Genomic DNA, 20,982 nt, shown 5'->3' with positions numbered 1-20,982 from the left:
GCAGAGCCTGTTAGTGCCGCTACGAGAATGTGCAGAAATCTCTCCTACCGTGTTCCCCTTGGTGTACCTTGTGTCCCTACTTGTGAATGTGTTTGTCCCTCATCTCTTTTCCAACAAGGGTTTAGGGCAATGTGTGTGTGTGTGTGTGTGTGTGTGTGTGTGTGTGTGTGTGTTTAGACACATTCGCACATGGAAAACTACCCTCTATTAAAGTCAAACTCTCTATGTGGGTCATCTCTTCCACCCCGACAAGACCATCTGTCACCCCAGGGCATTGCTCTAATTGACTACAACCCCCACACACACCCAGGAAGACAATGTTACATTTGGAGACTCGACATCATCTTTAATTAATAACACCACAGCCCAACATCCTTTTTGTGGCTGCAGCAGATTGTGATTGGGTGTGTACGTGTGTGTGTTCCTGAACAAATGAGGGGCCAGCAGAGACTCCCAGGCAGGTCTCAGCTCTGTGGAGCAGCACCTGGAAGGTCGTCTCCAGAGCAGCACGGAGGCTGGATTCCCATCTCCCTTTCTCCTGGGCCACCTTCCCTGCATTCTGAGGGCAAGGCTGGGGAACGCAGCCCAGAGTAAAGGACTTCTCAGCAAAGATCAGTTCCAGTCCCCAGTCCTCACTGCCTCTGCCCAGAGGCATGTCTCCGGGCAAAGTACAGACTGCTAGGCAAAGGTGGACCACCGGGCCTTGGTCCCCATGTCACACTGGGGCAGCACCACAATGACCCAGCCCTGGGCAGAGAAGCCAGAGCTTCTGGGGCCATTTGATTAGTTTCTTTTAGATACAACCAGGATGTGGCCCAGGCCCTTCCTGGGGCCAGCCAGAGAGGAGCAGCCTCAGCCTACGATGGCCACAGGGGCCATCATTTCCGACCCAAACCTAAGAGCCTGCCCTCCTGCCATCTCCACTCTCCAATTCCCTCACATGCCTAGTAGGTCCACAGCCTGGACGTGGCAGGGGAGATCAGCGTGAAGGTGGGGTGCAAGGAGGCCATGAGAGACCTGGGCTGAGCTGGAACGGCAGCCATGTGCCTGCCCAAAGCCAGACCTCTCCCCCAGGGTCCCTGCCAGCCAGAGCTCTCGGAAGCCAGATGGGACCCCCACAAGGCAAGGCAGCAAGTTCTCAGCCTCGTGCAGAGGGAGAAAACCAAACTGGCTCCATCGTCCCATCTCCACGTGCTCTGTGCCTTCAGAAGGCAGGAGCCCAAGTCCCCGGGACAGTGGTATCAGCTGTTGGGGAAGCACCGTTGTCCAGGGGAGGCCTCGGGCCGGAAGCTGTGTTTGTTCAGGGGACTTGGGTAGTAGGTGGTCGTGTACACGTTGGTCTGCTGCAATGGGTAGAAGTTGGCTCTGTCATCAGGAATCAAGTTATTCTTGTTCAGAGTCTGCGGAAGAAGGAAGAAGCCAGAGAGAAAAGGGTGAAGGGAGAGATGGGGAAAGGGCACACGTCAGGTCAAGGAGATCAGAAGCCCATCAAGGAGAGAACATTCTGTCTGCTGACACCGTGTTCCATTCACAGCACCCCTGTTCCCTCCCGAGTGTCCAGCCCAGTTACGCCCAGCTTAGGACTAGGGACAGCTGCACCCTTCACCCTGCCCTCTGTTTCTACTTGAGAGCGCCCACCTTGAATTCCATGGGTGTGTACTTCTCATTCTTGGGGGTGCCCCCACCCTTGTAGTGCAGGTGGTTGGGGGTGGCAGGATGGACAAGCGTGGACTCCTGGGACTGGTGCTGGCAATGCTGGCAGGACAGGTACACTGCCAAGGTCAGCAGCCCAGAGCCAAGGAAGCAGGAGATGCCTGTGGCCACCAGATGGATGAGACTGAACCCTGAGAGAGAGAGAAGTGAGCAGTAAGGAAAGGGCCTCCCAGGAGGAGACTGAGACATAAAGGAAAGGACCTTAAGGCCAGAGCCCTCAGGGACAGGGAGGTGGGGTGGCCTGTCACCAGGGGCCTGTCTCACAGGACCAGCTGTGGCTTGGAGCAGAGGAGGAAGCCAGGGGTGTGGAGTAGGGTGACTCTTCTTGACGACCACCTCCTAGTTGGGGGCCCTGCTTGGAACTCCCCAGACTTCCCTACACACCGTCCAAAGCAGTGTGGGACCCCAAAAAGGTTTATGTGTCTGGGGAGTGAGAAGCAGAGAAACTCCAGATTTCAGAGTAGGTGGGTCTCCTCCTGGAGGTGGAGGTGGAGGGGAGGAGGAGGGAGGACAATGGGGGTGGGGACAGAAGGGCAGCATCTTGAAGTGGGGCAGATTCCTTTTACCTCCACAGCCAGTGGCCTCGTCCACACTGGAGGCAGGTAGGATCACTGCAGGAAGACAAGCAGAGTGGGTATTAGTGGCAAGGAGGAGATGAGATGGGTCCCTCCCCCCACCCCGGGCTCTGGGTGCCTCTGGGAGGACGTTTGGGGCAGCAGAGACCTGTGGGACTGGGCCTGGGGACCTTCATTCCCCTTTGTCTCCACCCAGACCCCACCTCCAACAAAGGCTGGCCCAGTCACTAGATGATGAGTGCACACCTCCCACCCTGGTGTCTCATCTTGCATTGCCAGGATCCTTTAGAAGAGGAGGGAAGTTGGGGGTTCAGGGTGGAAAGGGTTGGTGTGACGGTGCTGGCTCGAAGACTTACCGGGAATCTCACTGTAGGGGCAGGGGCGGCTCTGACTGCTGTTTCCAGCACAGGTGCTGGGCCCGGGGACCAGCTCCTCACAGTGCCGGCTGCGGCTCTGGACTCCATCCTCGGTGCATGCACTCCACTCGGACCACGGCGACCAGCCTTCTGTGGGTTGTGGGTTGGGGAGAGGTTAACCACCTGGGACCCCCTAGTGGGGATGGGCAGGTTCCTAGGGGCTCCCCAGCCTTTGCCAGATGCCCTCATACCTGGGCAGGCCTGTGTGGCACACAGTGCCTCCTCCGTGTGCAGCCCGAGACAGATGTCCTCACCTGGGGAGGGTGCGGGGCTGGTGCAGGAACGGGTGCGTTGATAGTGGCCGCCACCGCATGAGGCTGAGCATGGGGACCATGAGGTCCAGCAGGACCAGGCGCCCCGTACTGCAAAGGGATGGGGTGTGGGAAGAGAGACTGCAGATGCAGGCAGGGGCCAAGACAGTCTTCTGCTCCATCCCAGGCTACGGCCACTCTGCCCTGGGCCACGCTGCCCTCAGCATCACCCCACCTCACCCCTACACCCCACTGTTAGAGAATGCCCCCTCCCCTCAGCAGAAGCCGGGGAAATGCAGGCTGCAGAAGAGACATCAAAACCCAACACTGCCTCGGAATTCCCATCGTGGTGCAGTGGTTGACGAATCTGACTAGGAACCATGAGGTTGTGGGTTCGATCCCTGGCCTCTCTCAGTGGGTTAAGGATCTGGCGTTGCCATGAGCTGTGCTGTAGGTTGTAGAGGAGGCTGGGATCCCGCGTTGCTGTGGCTCTGGCTTAGGCCTGTGGCTACAGCTCCAATTCGACCCCTAGCCTGGGAACCTCCATACGGCACGGGAGCGGCCCAAGAAAAGGCAAAAAGACAAAAAAAATACCAAACCCCACAAACCAACACTGCCTCAAATCAAGCAACCCAGAGGGTGAGGAAACGCCCTGGTGTGGTGGGGGGTGGGGGTGGGGAGTTGCTGTGTCCATGTTCAGGGCAAAAAGTTACTCTGTGGGGCCCGCCTTGCCTTGTAGATAGTCGGCTGGGAGGAAAGGTTTTCAGGCATGAGTTGTAGCCTCCTGCGTAGACCTGGGAATCTCCCAGATCGGGGTTCCCGGGGCGAGGAGGGTTCCCGTGGCCAAAATTCCTTAGCGGAGGGTTACCTGGACAAGCCTGGGGGTTGCAGTCCTGGTACTCTGCAGCGTCCCCCACGCAGGGCAGACCCCCATTGCGGGGCTCCGGGTTCGTGCATGTTCTCTTGCGGACGCGGAAGCCCAGCTCGCAGTCCCGGGAGCAGGATGACCACGGGCCCCAGGCGGCCCAGCCCCCGCTAACTGTGTGCGAGGAGGTGCCCCCGCTACGCAGGAGATCCTCCACCAGGGCTGGGGGGATGGAGAGGGCTGGTCTCAGCCACAGAGGGCGCCCAGCGGCCCCCATGGCAGCCCAAAGGCCTCCAGCCTTCTTCCAAACCGCGCGTCCCTTCTCCGCCCCCTCCTCCATCTGCTCTCACCCCCGGCCTCCACCCCGCGCCATCACTCAGAGCCTGGGAAGGAGGGTGGAGAGTAGGGAGGCACAGGGCTGTACCATCAGTGTCACAGGCTCCGGAGCCGTCTGCAGGGCAGGTTCGGGTCTCCACTCTCCTCCTGCCAAACTGCAGGCCGTGGGGATCAGGCAGGGGCGCGCGACATGTGAAGCGGAAGCGCTGCTCCTGCCGCGCCCCTCCCTGGGTCACGTTCACGGGCAGCCAAGGCGTCCACGGTGTGTTGCGCCGGACTTCGGGGCAGCCCTCGGGGTTGCATGTCTTGAACTCCTTTGGGATGGGAGCCAGTGTTGTTTTAGAGCCTCCAAGCCCAGGCCTGCCCTGCGCTCTGGCCCCACCTCCCCACCCTTTGGCTCGAGGTCCAAGCATCCAGCGCCCACCTCAACCCCGCCCCGCCCTCACCATTCCGCAGCCTGGGCAGGAGTTGCCATTCTCACAGGCCCGACTCCGCGACTGCACGCCGCCACCACAGTTGCTGCTGCACTTGCTCCAGGAGCCCCAAGATGCCCAGAAGATGGGCACTGGGCAAGGCGTGTTCTCGTTACAGAATCTGAGGGGAAGAGGGGGAGGTGTCATCACTCCAGGGAGCGGGCACCCGCTTCCCTCACAAGAGCTCACTGGGACTGCGAGACCGGGAAGAACGAGAGACCACCAGATCACCCGGAGAATCCAGGCCACCTTTTCGGGCATCTGGAAAGTCTGGGACTTCGGGGCTGGCTTGTCTCAGAAACCTCCATCCACACCCTAGCTCACCGCTCCTCCCGGCTCTTGCCCACGCAGATGCGGCCCCCGTGGCGCGGAGCAGGGTTGCTGCAACTTCGCTGGCGGACCTGGAATCCAATCCCACAGGACGTGCTGCACAGGGCCCACGACGACCACGGGGTCCACGCCCCGTTCCTGGTGGGGCCCGAGGGGACAGAGACAAATGACCCTCTGACCCTAGTTTCTCAGAACTAATTACATCTGCATGGATGGATTTTGTATTGTTGTCAGGAAGTGCCAGACACTGACAGAAGGTATCTCCTAAACCGGGCCCTCTTCATTCATTCATTTGTTCATTCTTCCAACATGGATTGAGCGCCTTCTTCCCTACATCAGGCTGTACTCAGAGTTAGAGCACAGAGACAGGACATGGCCTCTACTCTCAGGGGCAAAGGACACAGTCTTGAGAAGGCCATTCCCATCTGCAGCCTTTGTCTCAGCCTTGTTGGTTGGCAGACCCTTGCACTCAAACTCATGTGCTCAGTTCTACTATTGCACATGCTTTGCTCAAACCTCAAGACACCACCCACTCTTGTCTCTTTTAACTGCAATTTTCAAATGTTGGCTCTACCACTTACTGGCTGTTTGAGGCTGGGCAAGTTACCAAAACCTTCTGTGCTTCATCATACTCTTATGAGGACAGTGATTATATTCCTACTCCATGAGGTGGTTGTGATGGTTAAATTAATAAACATATATAAAATTGGGTTTTTAATTTTCTTTTTTTTTTTCTTTGTCTTTTTAGGGCCGCACCAGCAGCATATGGAAGTTCCCAGGTAGGGGTTGAATCAGAGCCACAGTTCCTGGCCGACACCACAGCCACAGCACCTCGGGATCCGAGCCACGTCTGCAACCTACACCACAGCTCATGGCAACATTGGATCCTTAACCCACTGAGCGAGGCCAGGGATTGAACCCGCATCCTCATGGATCCTAGTCGGGTTCATTAACCACTGCGCCACAAAGGGAATTCCAATGTATATAAAGTTATTTTAAGAGTGTCTAGAATTATTATTTATTTTAACCACTTTAGGGAGGCCACAGGTAGTAGGCAGTATAAAAGCACTCCATATATATAAATATTATGGTCTCATTTAACCTTCCCAACAACCCTGAGAGTGGGCACTGTCACCCTCATTTAAAGAAGCTCAGCGTGGTTAGGGCACCACCACCATCCCATGTTGTCCCTCCTGTTTGGGACGGCGAGGCTTACTGAGGCTATGATTTGTCTAGGCGTGACTCCCATGCCTATGCAGACTTCCTTTTCGTTCACAGAGCATCCACAAGGTGGAAACCGCTCTCCCACTGGAGTGGAAACTCTCCCAGGGCTTGTGTTCCCTGCCTCAGACATCAGCCACCAGTCCAGTCCCCTGCACAGCCCTGAAGTGTTTTCTGTCCCTTGGTGCAAACATCTGGCTGGAGATGCCCCGGTTCCTCCACTCCCCCACTCCATTCCAAGGCTACCGCCGGCAAGCCCTGTCTCTTCACATACCTGGAACAGTTGGCAATGTGAATGGCTGGGCCCAGGCAGTCTCGGCCCCCACAGCGGGGCCGGGGGGAGTCACAGGCTCGGGCCCGACACAGGCAAGAGCCTGAGGTGTCCCCATCTAAGTGCTCACATGGTTGCCATGGTGACCACGGGCCGAAGCTCCCATCCCGAGTCACATTTCGCACCTGGAGACACACATCGGGAACAAGACCCTGTCACACAAGACAGAGGCAGGGAAGGCACAAGGTCCCAGGGATGTGGGGACACAGATGGGGAGTCAGAGGCTGGTAGGGGGTATGAAAGGGTTCTCACAGGACACTCTGTGATGTTCTGGGTCCAGAGGCTCATATTGGAGCTGTCCTCAAGCGTGCTGCAACGCTGCTGCTTCCCATCCCAGCCGCAGTACGGGTCCCGTGCCTCCAGGCAAGCCCTGCCAGACAGAGGTCCAGAGGCTCAAGCCCGCTGCATTCCCCCCCTCCCTCACCTGCGTCCCAAGAATACACCTGGACGCTCTCCTCTGGGAACCCTCTCATCCAGGTGTCCTCCACAGCAATGACTAAGTTCACGGAGTACTTTGTGCCAGGCATCATCTTAAGCACTTGACAAGCATGAGTTAAGTCAATACAACAATTCAATAAATAGCCCTGTTGTTATCCCCATGTTTCATGGGAGGAACCCAGAGAGCTGGGCCTGGGCTCGTGCTCTTGTGCTCCAATACCCACACATTTGACCCAGAGACTTCTGTCTTCCCTGAGTCTGGGTGCCCTGCCCTCCTCATCTGGGCCCATGGGTGAAGCTGTGGGGAAGAGCTATCTAACGAGGTAGTTCCTCTCTGTCAGACACTATGATTATACCAATGGAAAGGACCTTACAGCTGCTCTGGCCCTGTGCTCCTCAACCCTGGCTGCACATGACAATCACCAAAGGAGCTTTTTAAAAAATGCTGAGACCTGGGCCCATTCCAGACAAGAATCTCTGGGCAGGTGGGCGAGTTGGAGATTTAAAAGCTCCAGGGTGATTCTAACGGGAGCCAGACTGAGAATCACTGGGATCCATAATACAACCCTTTCATTGTACAAAGGAAGAGTCACAGGGAAGGGAAGAGGCATTTCCCCAAGATCACGCAGACTGTACATGGCAGAGCTGGGACTAGAACCTAGACCTCCCCACCACCCTCTTCCCCTCACTTTCCTGCCTCCCAGCTGGAGGCTGTGTCTGACTTCACACACTGAGTGAACGTGGGCACCTGCCTCAAAACACAGGTGTGGGGTCAGGGGACACCTAGGCATAGTCCAGGGTCACCTGGGGTGTCTACATGCTTGTGCTGCTCTGTGGCAGGACCCAGAGTCCAATGCATTGGCATCATAAGAATGAGTTCATGGGAGTTCCCGCTATAGTGCAAGGGATTCGTAGCATTCCTGCAGCACCAGGACACAGGTTCAATCCCTGGTCCAGCACAGAGAGTTAAAGGATCCAGCATTGCTGATGCTGCCACATAGGTTGCAACTATGGCTCGGACCTGATCGATGGCCTGGGAACTCCATATACAGTGTGCCCCCCCCCAAAAAAAAAAGAAAAAAAAGAGCACGTGGAGTTCCCTGGTGGCCTAGCCATTAAGGATTTGGCATTGTCGCTGCTGTGGCTTGGGTTTGACCCCTGGCCCGGGAACTTCTGCATGCCAAGAGCATGGCCGAAGGAAAAAAAAAAAAAAAAAAAAAAAAAAAGGAGCTCAGGCTGGGATAAGCCAGGGGTAACATCCCAGGTTCTTGTTCCAAGGCAGGTCCTCGGGGCTGATTTATCCGAAACAAGCCAGGAGAAGGAACACTTCGCACACTGATGCACACCCCCAAAGACTGGCCCTGGCTGCAGAGAGTCTAGGAGAACACTGGGGCGGGGAGAGGGGGCAGAGATCGGAGGCTAGAAAACAGAAGAGGCTTGGGGTGAAGGAGGCGCTGGGTGACAAGGAGGTTGGGGGAGCCCATGCCATGACATGAGTCTGCCAAGGGATCTTCCATTGGCCAAAGGGGCCAAGGCTGCTAAGGGGATACACAAAGGAGCCAAAAGGCTGCCCCTTTGGGTGTCTCCAGGACAGAATCTTTCTTTTCTCTTGAAGCTTAGGGATAGTCACCTATCAGGTGAGTTCTATTTTCAATGAGTTCGATAGATCATGTCAGGCTCTAGAAGGAAAGAGGCTACATGGAGACTTTATAAAGAAAGGGGTGGGGCTCCCCTTTGTCACCAGAGGAGGTTGAAGACAGTGTTGTCCCTTGTTCCAGCAACCCGTGACCTCACATAAGGGAGGCAGGGTTTCAGTGGGAGACAACATCCCTGGACACCCTAGAATTCAGCACACTTGGGAATTCAGAACACTCACCTGTTTCTCAAGACTGTGTTTCTACTTCATTCTCTCAAGGACAATTTGCATAAATTATACAATGCACAGGTGCTCATATTTTCATCTGGGATCAATGGTTTGATTTGGGTGTATTTCACCAGCAAATGCATCAAACTAGACATCAAGGGACTAAATACACATACAAAAGTAATCCTGGCACCCTGTGTTGTTCTTTTTTTTCTTTTTAGGGTCAGACCTGCAACATATGGAAGTTCCCAGGCTAGGAGTCAAATCGAAGCTGTAGCTGCCAGCTTTACACCACAGCCACAGCCACAGCAACACCAGATCTGAGCTGAGTCTTCGACCTATACCACAGCTTGTGGCATTGCCAGATCCTTAACCCACTGAGTGAGGTGAGGGATCAAACCTGTGTCCTCATGGATACTAGTCAGGTTCTGAACCCACATGAGCCAAAATGGGAACTCCTCAATCTGTGGTTTTGAGGTTCTGTTCACTGGTTGACATTTGGGCCAACCTTCCTGCTAGCAGATTTAGCCAATCAGAACTCAATAAAGGCTACTCCCCTGGAGTTCCCGTCGTGGCGCAGTGGTTAACGAATCCGACTAGGAACCATGAGGTTGCGGGTTCGATCCCTGCCCTTGCTCAGTGGGTTAACGATCTGGCGTTGCTGTGAGCTGTGGTATAAGTTGCAGACGTGGCTTGGATCCTGTGTTGCTGTGGCCCTGGCATAGGCTGGTGGCTACACCTCCGATTAGACCCCTAGCCTGGGAACCTCCATATGCCGCGGGAGCGGCCCAAGAAATGCCAAAAAGACAAAAAAAAAAAAAAAAAAGACTACTCCCATGTATATTTCCCTCAGCTCTCAGAAATGTGTATCAGGATGTCCCATCGTGGCTGAGTGGTAATGAACCCAACTAGTATCCAGGAGGACACAGGCTCAATTCCCCACCTCGATCAGTGGGTTAAGGATCTGGCATTGCTAAGGCTATGGTGTAGGCTGGCAACTGTAGCTCTAATTCAACCCCTAGCCTGGGAACTTCCATATGCTGCTAATGCAGCCCTAAAAAGCAAAAAAAAAAAAAAAAAAAAAAAAAAAAAAAAAAAAGAAAGAAAGAGAAAAGAAAGAAAGAAAAAGAAAAAAATGGGTATCAAACGCTAGAAACATGATTTGGCACTTTATAAGCAACACAAATTAAATAATAAAAAATAACTAGCCGTGACTAGTGATAAATATTAATAATATTACCTAAGATTCTATCCATCAAAAATAACTGTCTGCCAGTAGAGAGAACGGATAACAGCAGAACATCTGAATTGGGTTACACAAGATAAAAACAGAAGATTCTGGAAGAAAGCAGTTTTGCCTCATGCTACTTCTTTCATCTAGGGCCTAACAAGTTCTAGAACAGTTGTTTCCAGCCCTGACTGCAAATTAGAATCTCCTGGGGATCTTTTAAAAAGCTTAAGCAAGCAAAACAGAAAACCTGCCTATTTCTGGGCCTTCTGGGCTAGCGCAGGCCCAGGCACTGAGGTTTTTGAAACCCTCCCCAGGGACTGCAATGAATGGCATTAGAACGGCTGTCCTGGGGCCACTCTGGTCAGGGTTCCTAAGGCAAGAGATGAAGCGCCTTGCCTTTCCAATGCAGGACGGGATACGAAAAGAGCAAAGACAAATGCAGAGGGGATGCTGGCCACTCAGGCTCCCTCACCCTCTCAGCCTCTCCTGCTCTCAACTGCCCCAGAGAAGAAAGAGGAGACCAGGTTCTCCCCAGACACCTGCCCTGCCCTGCACCGCCCCGGTCCCCTGAGGGGACTTGCAAGACTCCCCCGGTGCCAGGGTCTGAGTTCTCTTCTTGTCCACATCCGCTGCTTTTGGCCAAAGTTCACTGCAAAGCTTACAGAGCAGAGAGGGTCTTAAGAACATTAAAGCTCCAAGCAGAGGCGAGTTAAAGTGTGTCTCAGACTGTAGGAATGGGGGCAGTTTAGAGTTCCTTTCACAAAAGCAGCCATCAGACCACTAATATATCATCATGTCTTTTTTATGGCAATGTCTCAAGCAGCCGTTACAAAAGGGAACAGGTTTATTCCATGGGCTCTGAGGCAGGACAGAGATGGATGGCGGAATTTGCAAGCAGGCGGATTCCAGTGCTGTATAGCAATAGTTTCACAATGGGAGCTGTCCAGGGTGGAGCTTGGGAGCAAGTGGCCATTACTTATGATGGCAGCAGGGGGGAGAAGGGGGCCAGACCCCCTGCCAGGGAGCGAGGTTGGGAGGAGCTGGCTGAGAGGGACCCCTCCCTCCAAGGCAGCATAAAAGGCCTGGTGGAGGGAGGAAGGGGACAGTTCTTCACGCATCAAATGTCTGCTTTGTAGAGCCAGTCAGGGGTTCATTTCCTCTGCTCCTCCTCCTTGAGCCCTGGGCTCTCTCTGGCCAGGCCAGGGTCCTGGTGGTGCCCCATGGGGCTGAGCCTGGCCTGGGTGAAAGGAGGGGGCTTGAGACAAGGCCCTGGATTCTGGGCAGAGCCAGGGACCTGAATGGGCCTCTGCTTACCCCCCTCAGCTTCCTGCCAGCTTGGGGAGGAATGAGGAAAACAGTGTGAAATGTCTATCGTGTGACACAGTAAAACCCTATGACAAACTGCCTCAAAACAGCACAAATTTTTTTTTTTTTTTTTGGCTGCACCTGTGGTGTGTGGAAGTTCCTGGGCCAGGTACTGAATCACAGCTATAGCTGTGACCTACATCAGGCCGGGCCAGGGATTGCACTTGCCTCTCTGCAGCAACCTGAGCTGCTGCAATTGGATTCTTAACCCACCGCACCACAGTGGGAACTCCAATAGCACAAATCCTTATATAGTGTGATGGGCAGTTGGCTCCCAGACTCCTGGAGCTCACAGCCTGGTGACAGCACTGTCTACTCTGGTCATTTTATTAGCTTTGCAATAACGAGACCTCATATTTCACATGTTGAGATCCACCTATAACTTTATGGCAGGGTTTCCACTGAACACATCAAGGGCTCTTATCTCAAACTCAGGAAAACAAATAGGATGAAAGTATCAGACTCCAAACTGACCTCTGGCTCCCTTGCTGTTCCACCTGGACACTCTGTGTGACCTCTCTGTCCCCTGCCTGCAGCACCATGTGAGTGGAGAAAAGCACCTGCATCGTCCTTCCTCTCATTCCACTGCAGATCCCATGACTTCATATCTGGCCTAGAGCCACAGCAGCTCACGCTGGCGAACCATCTGCCCCGCGACAATGCTGCTCACCACTGTCTGATTGATCTTTATAAAACACCTATTCATACTGCCTGTCACTCCACTCCGCCGCTCAGAGACCACTTTGGTGCCTCCAGTCATGGATTCAAGTCAAAAATCCTCCCTTGGCATCCTCAGCTGGCCCCAATCCACTCACCAGTCCCGTTCCCCACTCCTCTCCTGTACCAGCCTCCTCTCAGGCCAAACAATCCATCAACCGCAGAATGAGTCACATGTGGAAGGCCACTTTGTGCCTGGGGCTGGGCGTGGCCCCCTGGTGGAGTATGAAAAATTCTGGGACACTAGATTTGCCTTCCAGGATTTATAACCTCTTAAAGAACAAGGTATATGTGAAGTTTAATTATATGTGAAGTTTAATATCCAAGAGTTACAGAAGAACACGAGGTATGGGGGAAATGCTGTGATTCATTGCCAAACAGTGTCCATGTCACTTTCAGTGTCACAGATTCAATGTCACTACATTCAATGTCACAGATTCTGAGACTCAGGGGAGCCCAGGAGGCTGGAGGGCCCCTCAATGCATTTGTGAAAATAAAAAAGGAACAAGGACACTAGCTGTCACTGATGACTCGCTGGACTAGGCACTTCATAAGTCTTATTCCCAATCCTTTCAATGCCTCTGCCAAAATTAAATATCATCTGCTCCAAACCAATTTCTCCCTATTTTCCCAGTGAGGTAGCAGAAGCTCACAAGGTTAAGTAACTTGCTCAAGTTCACACAGCTGGTAGATGATGGAGCTTCGATGGAGACCCGGGTGTGTCCAATGTCCCCACATGTATCCCATTCATTCTACCCACAGTCTCTCCCCACATGTCAGATTCAGGCCAAGGTTTTTCTCCCCAACCAGACAGCTAGAGCTCTGAGAGACACGAGAGTGTTCCAGGTCTATTCTGTCTTGCCTCCCTCCTCTCATGCTGAGAGCCCTGTGACGCACTCTGAGCACCGGAGTGCTTAGCAAATGTCTGGTGTTTTGCTCATGGTGCCCTGTGTTGGGGTCAAGGGGAGCCTGGGTGTCTGCCCACTGTCCCCTTCCTCTCTACCCTGTAATACCGTGACCTTTCTGCCTCCTCCCAGCCCTCCAGGCCTCTCTTCAGCTCCTGGCATGCTGCGCTGGAGCTGGAGAACAACCCTTGGCAGCAGGGAAGCCATTTGTCTCCCAAATCTCGAGGACAGATGGGCATAGACAGGAGGTCCCTGTGTTGCAAAGGCCATGGGAGCCCAGGTGGCTGTGGCTGTGCCAGCTAAAGGCAACTTTTGATTATCTCCAAAATGAGGGCGTCCAGCTCAGGGTAGTTTCATGTGATTAGGAGCCTGAGATATGCTTGCATTTGGCTTGGGAATAGGCTTTTGTTTCCCTCCCAAATGCCAGTGTCATTGTTGCCAAACTTGGGAATCACTTGATGCGAAGGAAGGGAGAACTGACGGCAGAGCAGCTGGGATGCGAATGCTCCGTCTTCACGTGGGTCCTCACCTCTACCCCACCCATGCCAGGCTCTCTCTGTCTCTTAAGTCGGGAAGTTAGAGGAGCAAACTTGGGGGCTGACTCAAAGTGAGAGAGCCTGGGACCTGGGACCCTTTCCCGGAATGCTGGCAACGGACAAACATCTCCTCCAACAACAGAATTCAAAAAAAAAACTATAAGGGACTAAATGACACATGGGCAGTCGGACCAATTATGAACAATAAAATACAAAAGGGCCACCAACTGGCTGCCATTTCTGAGATGCCAAGACCAAAAACCAGGTACCTGAGCAGGATCCCTGCACACAGCAGCACCAAGGGGGTGGACAGACCGCCTAAGCTAAGCCTCCTGCCGAACGCACAGACCCACCCCTGTTGTCCCCTCTTTAAAGAGGGGCCCAAGCAGCTCTTCTCCCAGAGCGAGAAAGAGCAGCTGTTACTTGCTTTCACAGCACGAGCTCCAATAAAGACTTGCCTGAAATTCTCCTTCTGCCTCATCAATTTCTATTGATTAAAGAGTCCAAGGGCCGGGTCTGCAACAAGAGCACCTCCCCTCTGCCCTCTCCTCTGGAGAAGAAGGGCTGTTTCGAAGCTAAACATCACGCTCTGTCCCGCGGCGCCCGCTTACCCCTGGCTGCGGTAGGCGGCGCACCGCTCGAGCGGGACCCGCAACACGCCGTCGCTCAGCCCCACGAAGAGCGCGCGGGCGCTGTGCAGGATGCGCAGGCTGCGCAGAGGCTCCCGGCGCCCGGGGGGCAGCACGTGCAGCTCCTCCAGGTAGCAGCCCCGCAGGCTGCGGCTCGTCGTGGACAACGCCTTCAGGATGGTGCCTGACTCTGGAGGGGCCAGACCAGGGTGGCCTTGAAGGCCCCAGAACTTCGCAGCCCAGCCCCCGCCCCTCAACCGCCTCCCACTGGGAGTTGCAGGCAGGGCGGGGTGGGGCGGGCTCACCTGTGCCGATGTAAAGCACGTGGTAGAGCGTGTCCTTGGCCTGCACGAGGTCCACCACGAGGTGTGAGAAGCGCACGCTGTCCTGGGTGACACAGGGCTCGGGTGTCACCGGCTGCACGGCCTCGCTCATCAGGAAGAGGCGCTGCGCGTCCTGCAGGCTGCGCTCCGTCAGGTTCTCGTTGGGGCCCACCTCGGGCAGGGTGCCGCACTGTGGCGGGGAGTCGGGTCACGCGTGCCCAGAGGCCGGGCGACAGTGATCCCCTATCTCCTCCTCCTTGCTCACAATCCGACTCTGATTCTCCAATCCCAGATCCCCCCCCCACCCCCAACACACCCTCAGGGTGCCCTGCATCCTCTTCCAGGGAAATGCAGCTGTTTCAGAAACAAAGGGAAAATAAGGCTGGGAAGGTAGGGAAGGAGGGACCTACCAGGGGATGGGGAAGAGGACAGGGAGATGAAAAGGAGACTGGCTTATCTAAAAAACGGGTCATCTGATTGTGGATAACAAGTGTCCTGTGATTTCACCCATAGGGGCCCCCTTCCTGGTGTTGAGCCAAGCCCTGCCCTCCCTCTGCCAAGTCCCTATCAGCTCAAGGTTCTTATGCCTTCTACACCAAAGCTGGATGGCAACTTCCATTTATTGAGCATCTACTACATTCTAGGCACCTGAAGTCTTTGAGGTCGACTGTATTATCCCCATGTGCCAGATAAGGGTAAAGAGACTCAAGGAGGTTCAGTGACTTGCCCAAGGCCACACACTGGGGGCACTAGATCTGGGTCCGGATTGTAGAACTGTAAAGCCTGGGGTCTCTCCCTGCTCCATACTGCTCCTGGGTCAGGGAGTTGGATGGATATGAAAGTCAACCATCCGTAGCTTTCTTTGTCCCATGGCTCTTTCCCCTTCATCACACCACCCATGGCTGGGCCCTGACCACTCCCGGCACCCAGAGACCTTCCAGGCATTAGTATCCATGCTGGGTAGATTGCAAGCAAACTCCAGCCAAAATCCCCAAATCCCCTACACTGAGTAGAGCTGAGGTCCCACCTCCTCTGCCTCTCTGGAGGTGAGGGGGGTCACATTTAGAGATGGCTCGGAGCAAGCTCCCTTGCTCTGCATCCCACCTGCTCTCCTTTATTCGCTCCACAGCCTTGAGGTTACCACACTCTTAGGGAACCATCACAGACCCCACTGATGGGCGTAGACCAGCAGGGACATATTTGGCTTGTGCTAAGCAGTTGGGAATTAGCTCATGGCTGGTAGTCTAGGGGAAGATGATATGTGAGGAGAGGGAAAGGCGAGGAGAAGCTGTACCTGGAAATTGGGGATAGGGTTGGCGATGGGGAGCCAGGCAGCCCTGGGGTTCTCCTGGTAGCGAAACGGGCCATTGAAAGCCTGAGAGATGGCACTGAGGTTGAAGGCGCAGACAGCAGATGCGGCGATGCTGTTTCTGAAAGGCAAGAGATGGTGGGATGCTCAGCATCCTCCCCTTAAATCTCATGGCCAGCTGTCAAGTCACAGCATGGCACAGCGCCAAGGCTCATTAAGCACCTATGATGAGGAGCCCCGTGATGGTGCAGTGCAAACGAATCTGACTAGGAACCATGAGGTTTCGGGTTTGATCCCTGGCCTTGCTCGCTCAGTGGGTCCAGCGTTCCTGTGAGCTGTGGTGTAGGTCGCAGACGCGGCTTGGATCCGGAGTTGCTGTGGCTGTGGCGTAGGCTGGTGGCTGTAGTTCTGATTGGACCCCTGGCCTGGGAGCTTCCATATGCCATGGGTATGGCCCTAAAAAGCAAAAAAAAAAAAAAAAAAAAAAAAAAGAAAGAAAAAAGCTTGCCTGTGGCTGTGGCTGGCAGCTGTAGCTCTGATTCGACCCCTAGCCTAGGAACTTTCAATTCCGTGGGGGCAACCCTAAAAAAAAAAGCACCTATGATGAGCCTGGGGGCTTCTGCCCCATGGGGGTATCGCAGAAGGAGGAGATATGGCCCTCACATCCTGGAAACCCTCTGAGAGAGACCCACTGATAAGAAGCACTGGTAGAGCCTTTTGTGCTGCTATCCCCTTCCTTTACCCGTGGGAGGGCGAAAGAGTCAGTGGTCTTCAAACATTTTAGTCCCTGGCCCACAGTAAGAAATATATTTTATACTGTGACACATACATACATGCACATATATACATTTTGCAATGAATTTTCATGAAACAGTACTTACCCTTACTAAATATATTATACTCTGACATTTTTATTCCAGTTGATTCTGTTGTATCTACCTTATTAAAAAACAAGGAGTTCCCATCGTGGCTTAGCGATAACAAACCCAATGAGCATCCATGAGGACACAGGTTCGATCCCTGGCCTTGCTCAGTGGGTTAAAAGATCCAGCATTGCTGTGAGCTGTGGTGTAGGTTGCAGAAACAGCTTGGATCCTATGTTGCTGTGGCTGTGGCTGTGGTGGGCAGCTGTAGCTCCGATTCAACCCCTAGCCTGGGAACCTCCATATGCCATGGATGTGGCCCTAAAAAAAGACTAAAAAAAAAAAAAATTCAACAACAACAAATCTGGTTGCTAAACCAGTAATCTGTGCTGTAGCCCAACACTCAGAGCCAGATGACCTCTCAGATCCCTTTCAGTCACAGAATCAGACATTTCTATGAGTCGGAGGTGGACAGTTCAGAGAGGATTCCACTCCACCATGCTTCCAGGGCTGTTCTCTGCACCCACTCCTTCTCCCAAAGGCGTGTATTTCATTCCCCCTCTGCCTGGTCGCAGGTCTCACTGTCTCCTCCAGGATGCTGTGCTGTCCCCGCAGCCTGTCCCGTCTCCTCTAAGCCTTCCTCCACACAGCAGCTGGAATGAGTGTCACAAAATGCACATCCAGGAGTTCCCATTGTGGCTCAGTGGAAACAAATCTGACTAGCAGGTTCAATCCTTGGCCTCGCTCAGTAGGTTCAGGATCTGGTGTCGCCGTGAGCTGTGGTGTAGGTTGCAGACATGGCTCAGATCTGGTGTGGCTGTGGCTGTGGCTGTAGCCGGCAGCTACAGCTCTGATTTGACCCCTAGCCTGGGAACCTCCATGTGCCATGGGGGCGGCCCTAAAAAGACAAAAAAAAAAAAAAAAAAAAAAAAAAAAGCACATCCAATCTAGTCCTGGTCCCGCTTCAAACCCTTCAATAACTTCTTACGATGGAGATCAAAACCCTTAAAGTGGTCTACACAGCCCTCGTGGGCATACTCTCCCACACCTACCCTTTAGCTGACTCTCTGGTCTTTTGTCTCTCATCCGCCAGATTCCTGCCTCACATCTCTCTGCTCAGTTCCTCAAACATTTCCTCCCACCCCAAAGCTTTGTCCATGTTGCTCCCTTGGGCTGGAACGCTCCTCTCCCCTAGTCAATTCCCAGTCGCTTCCTACAGGAAGTCTTCCCTGATCACCTTTCCCCCATACTGATCATGGCTTCCCTGCACACTGCCCTTTCCCTTTGTAGCATTTATCACAGTTAAAACTGGGCATTTAATAACCACTCTTTCTAGAACGTAACCTCCTTATGGGTAGAGGTAGGTCTGCTCTTGCTCACTGATGTGTCCCCTAGCCCCCTGACCTTCACCATGACAAGCACCTGGCATGGAGAAGGTGCACAACACAGAAATGATTTGCAGGCCACACTAATGTCATTATTTTCCCTGGAAGCTTCTCCAGTGACTCCTGCTCCTGGCTCCCACCTGTCCACCTTCTGCTGCTGACAGCAGGCTGGTTGCTAAGTCCCAGCCATCAGCCCATGGCCAGTGTGGGCTGAGCTGTGTGTATGTCCTTGCCTTGTGGCTTCTCCGCTCCAACTCCCTTGCTTTACTCTCCTTCCTGTCCACCCCCGAGACTGTCCTTCCTATCACTAGCCTGGTCCTCATCCAGCGCCCGCCAGCTGGGGCCTAAAGCAAACACCATTCTACGGCTCATACGTTCTTACAAAGAACCCTGCACAGCATCCTGCACAAACACGCACATTTCTCGGCCTCTGCTGCCCATTCAGACACAAAAATCACCTGAAGGGTCAGCCTTTACACGAAGGAGGTGGCGGAAGGAGGGTCTCATAATCTCCAGAGGGTTTACCCTTCCTCACACCTAGGAAACAAAAGGTTCTCATTCCCAGCCTGTGTTGGCCAGTGCGGTCAGGACTTCCAGAAAACTCTGCTCGTTCGATGTAGCAGGATCCTGGAGTCCTGAGGCTGGGAGGGTAAGGAGCCCTGCAGGTCTCCCCCGTGGGGCAGCTGCCATCCCTTCACGGAAAGCAACCTGTTGCATTTTCATCACCAGCAAGCTCCTCCTTCACGGAGCCACAATCCAGCTCCTTTTACTTTCCCCAGATCTAGCCCAGGACTGCCCTTCTCAGCAGCCCAGAGCAGGTGCACACCCCTTCAGCCACACAGTCCTCCAAGGACCCGGTGCAGAAGGCACGGCAACCCCCGTTTTCCAGAAAGAGAAACCAGGGCTCTGAGAGGGATGTGCCTGAGGCCACCAAGCAGTGAGGGCAGGTCAGAGCATGTCGCTGACATCCAGGGGGTTGGGAGACGGCAGGGACTCACACGTTGGTAGTGAAGACCCCGTAGATAAGGTCCTGCTCGGGCAGGTGGAAGGCACTCTGCAGCTCGTTGTAGTAGAAGGGGACCTCGCCCGGGCGGGAGCAGTTGAGCCGGGCCTTCATGAATGTGGTCCACGTGTCCTCCAGCAGGAAGCGGCCCCCGACGTCATTCTTGCACACGCGGGCCACCCGAGAGTACACGGTGCGCCCACAGTCATGCTCCACCGCGTTCTCCCGCAGGAAGAAGTAGGCAAACAGCCCAATATCGAAGGCTGCTACAAAGTTTGGCTCTGGAGGCAGAAGAGGAACAAGGGGTGGGTCAGGCCAGGAGGGTGGAAGGGGGCAGAGGTGGGACTACTCGGCTATGGCCAGTTTCCTCAGCTGGGCATCCTGACACCCCCCGACAGCTTGGTGACCGGGGGCGGGGGGGCACTCTAACCCTGCTCCCACCTCCAGTACAAAGTGCAGTTATAATAATAGTTAACATGTATGACTGAGCACCATGTACCAGACACTATATGGATTAGCTCATTTGATCCTCTTAACTGAAAAAAAAATATATTTTTAAGGGCTGCACCCGAGGCATATGGAAGTTCCTGGGCCAGGGACTGAGTCTGAGTTGTAATTGTGCGAGTTGAAGCTGCGGCAACACTGGATCCTTTAACCCACTGTGCTGGGCCAGGGATCAAACCTGCACCTCTGTAGCCACCTGAGTATCTGCAGCTGGATTCTTTGTTTTCATCTTTTTAGGGCTGCACCCACAGCATATAGAAGTTCCCAGGCTAGGGATTGAATTGGAGCTGTAGCTGCAGACCTACACCACAGCAGCAGCAATGTACGCTCCAAGCCACATGTTCAAACTACACCACAGCTCACAGCAACACTGGATCCTGAACCCACTGAGCGAGGCCAGGGATTGAACCCACATCCTCATGGATACTAGTTGGGTTCATTTTGGCTGAAATTTCCCACCACAGGAACTCCTGCAGTTGAATTCTTAACCCACTGCCACAGCAGGAACTCCTTGTTTGATCCTCTTAAAAAACTGTGAGATACAACTATGATTGTCCCCATATTACATAGGAGACCATTATAGCACAGAGAAGTCAAGTACTTGCTCAAGCCACACAGCTTGTTAGTGGAAAGCAGAGATTCAGCTCTCAGGGGCAAGAAACTCATATTGCCCTCCCCAAATCTCTTCTTTCCCATAACCTTTCCTCCTCATCGCTTCCTAACTCTTTCTCTGTCTTTGCAGCCTGCCTTCCATCTGCGCTGCGTCCTCAGGGCATCTGTGATCTCACCCGAGTCCATCTTGGACAGGCTGAGATCCTTGGGAAACCATCTACCCTACTCTGGGCCCTTTTAGAGGATGGGCAGGAAGGAAGACTGATGGGGGTCAGGGTGGGCTTGCTGTGTCAGAACCAGGGGGCCCCCCTCGAAACGAACACAAGGTCTCCTTACCATTGAGCCACTTGGAGTTATACTGGGCAGTGCGAAGGGGTGGCCCACTGCCCAGGCTACGGTAGATGGCAGGATCCCGACCTGAGAAGTCAATGACGGTGGCCGCGTAGAGCTCCCCCTGGGAGGAGATGACAGCTGTGGAGTTGTGGCGAGGGTCATATGGGCAGCGGGCCACACCGTTGATCTTCTCCACAGTCCGGCTGAGGTTCCCCACCTGGGGACGAAGAGGAGATGGGGTGCTTTTCCCTGAGCCCCTGGGGCTGCCTGTTCCTTCCTCCCCAGAGTTTTGTTTCCTCCTGGATACCTGGTCTGTCTGGGCCTCTCCCACCCCCCACCTCCTCCTCACTGCCCACCCCACAGTCCCACTGAGGGAGCAGCCATCATGGAAGGAGAGGCTGTGCCAAGAGTCAGGACCCTCCGAGGTGAGGTTTCATTTTGAGGAGCAATAAAT

General features: G+C 54.1%; 1 protein-coding gene across 7 annotated transcripts in view; it reads right to left on the bottom strand.

Moving 5' to 3' along the window:
- SEMA5B (semaphorin 5B) overlaps positions 326–20,982 on the bottom strand; it is a 142,981-nt gene continuing 122,324 nt past the window's right edge. For all 7 annotated transcript variants that reach the window (XM_021070255.1, XM_021070252.1, XM_021070256.1 and 4 more), the window contains 16 exons: positions 20,532–20,745; positions 19,075–19,360; positions 15,814–15,949; positions 14,502–14,709; positions 14,179–14,386; positions 6,764–6,881; positions 6,455–6,636; positions 4,954–5,097; positions 4,603–4,750; positions 4,245–4,470; positions 3,824–4,042; positions 2,896–3,066; positions 2,645–2,794; positions 2,280–2,324; positions 1,639–1,844; positions 326–1,400 (listed from right to left, as the gene is read on the bottom strand). In XM_021070255.1, coding sequence (XP_020925914.1) covers positions 1,242–1,400; positions 1,639–1,844; positions 2,280–2,324; positions 2,645–2,794; positions 2,896–3,066; positions 3,824–4,042; positions 4,245–4,470; positions 4,603–4,750; positions 4,954–5,097; positions 6,455–6,636; positions 6,764–6,881; positions 14,179–14,386; positions 14,502–14,709; positions 15,814–15,949; positions 19,075–19,360; positions 20,532–20,745 — 2,820 coding nt within the window. In that variant the 3' untranslated portion in view covers positions 326–1,241. The remainder of the gene's footprint in view (positions 1,401–1,638; positions 1,845–2,279; positions 2,325–2,644; positions 2,795–2,895; positions 3,067–3,823; positions 4,043–4,244; positions 4,471–4,602; positions 4,751–4,953; positions 5,098–6,454; positions 6,637–6,763; positions 6,882–14,178; positions 14,387–14,501; positions 14,710–15,813; positions 15,950–19,074; positions 19,361–20,531; positions 20,746–20,982) is intronic.

This window comes from Sus scrofa, chromosome 13, assembly GCF_000003025.6.
Source record: "Sus scrofa isolate TJ Tabasco breed Duroc chromosome 13, Sscrofa11.1, whole genome shotgun sequence".
NCBI classification, from domain to species: Eukaryota; Metazoa; Chordata; class Mammalia; order Artiodactyla; family Suidae; genus Sus; species Sus scrofa.
The sequence above is the reverse complement of the archived record's forward strand: the minus strand, read 5'-3'. Positions and strand labels throughout refer to the sequence as shown.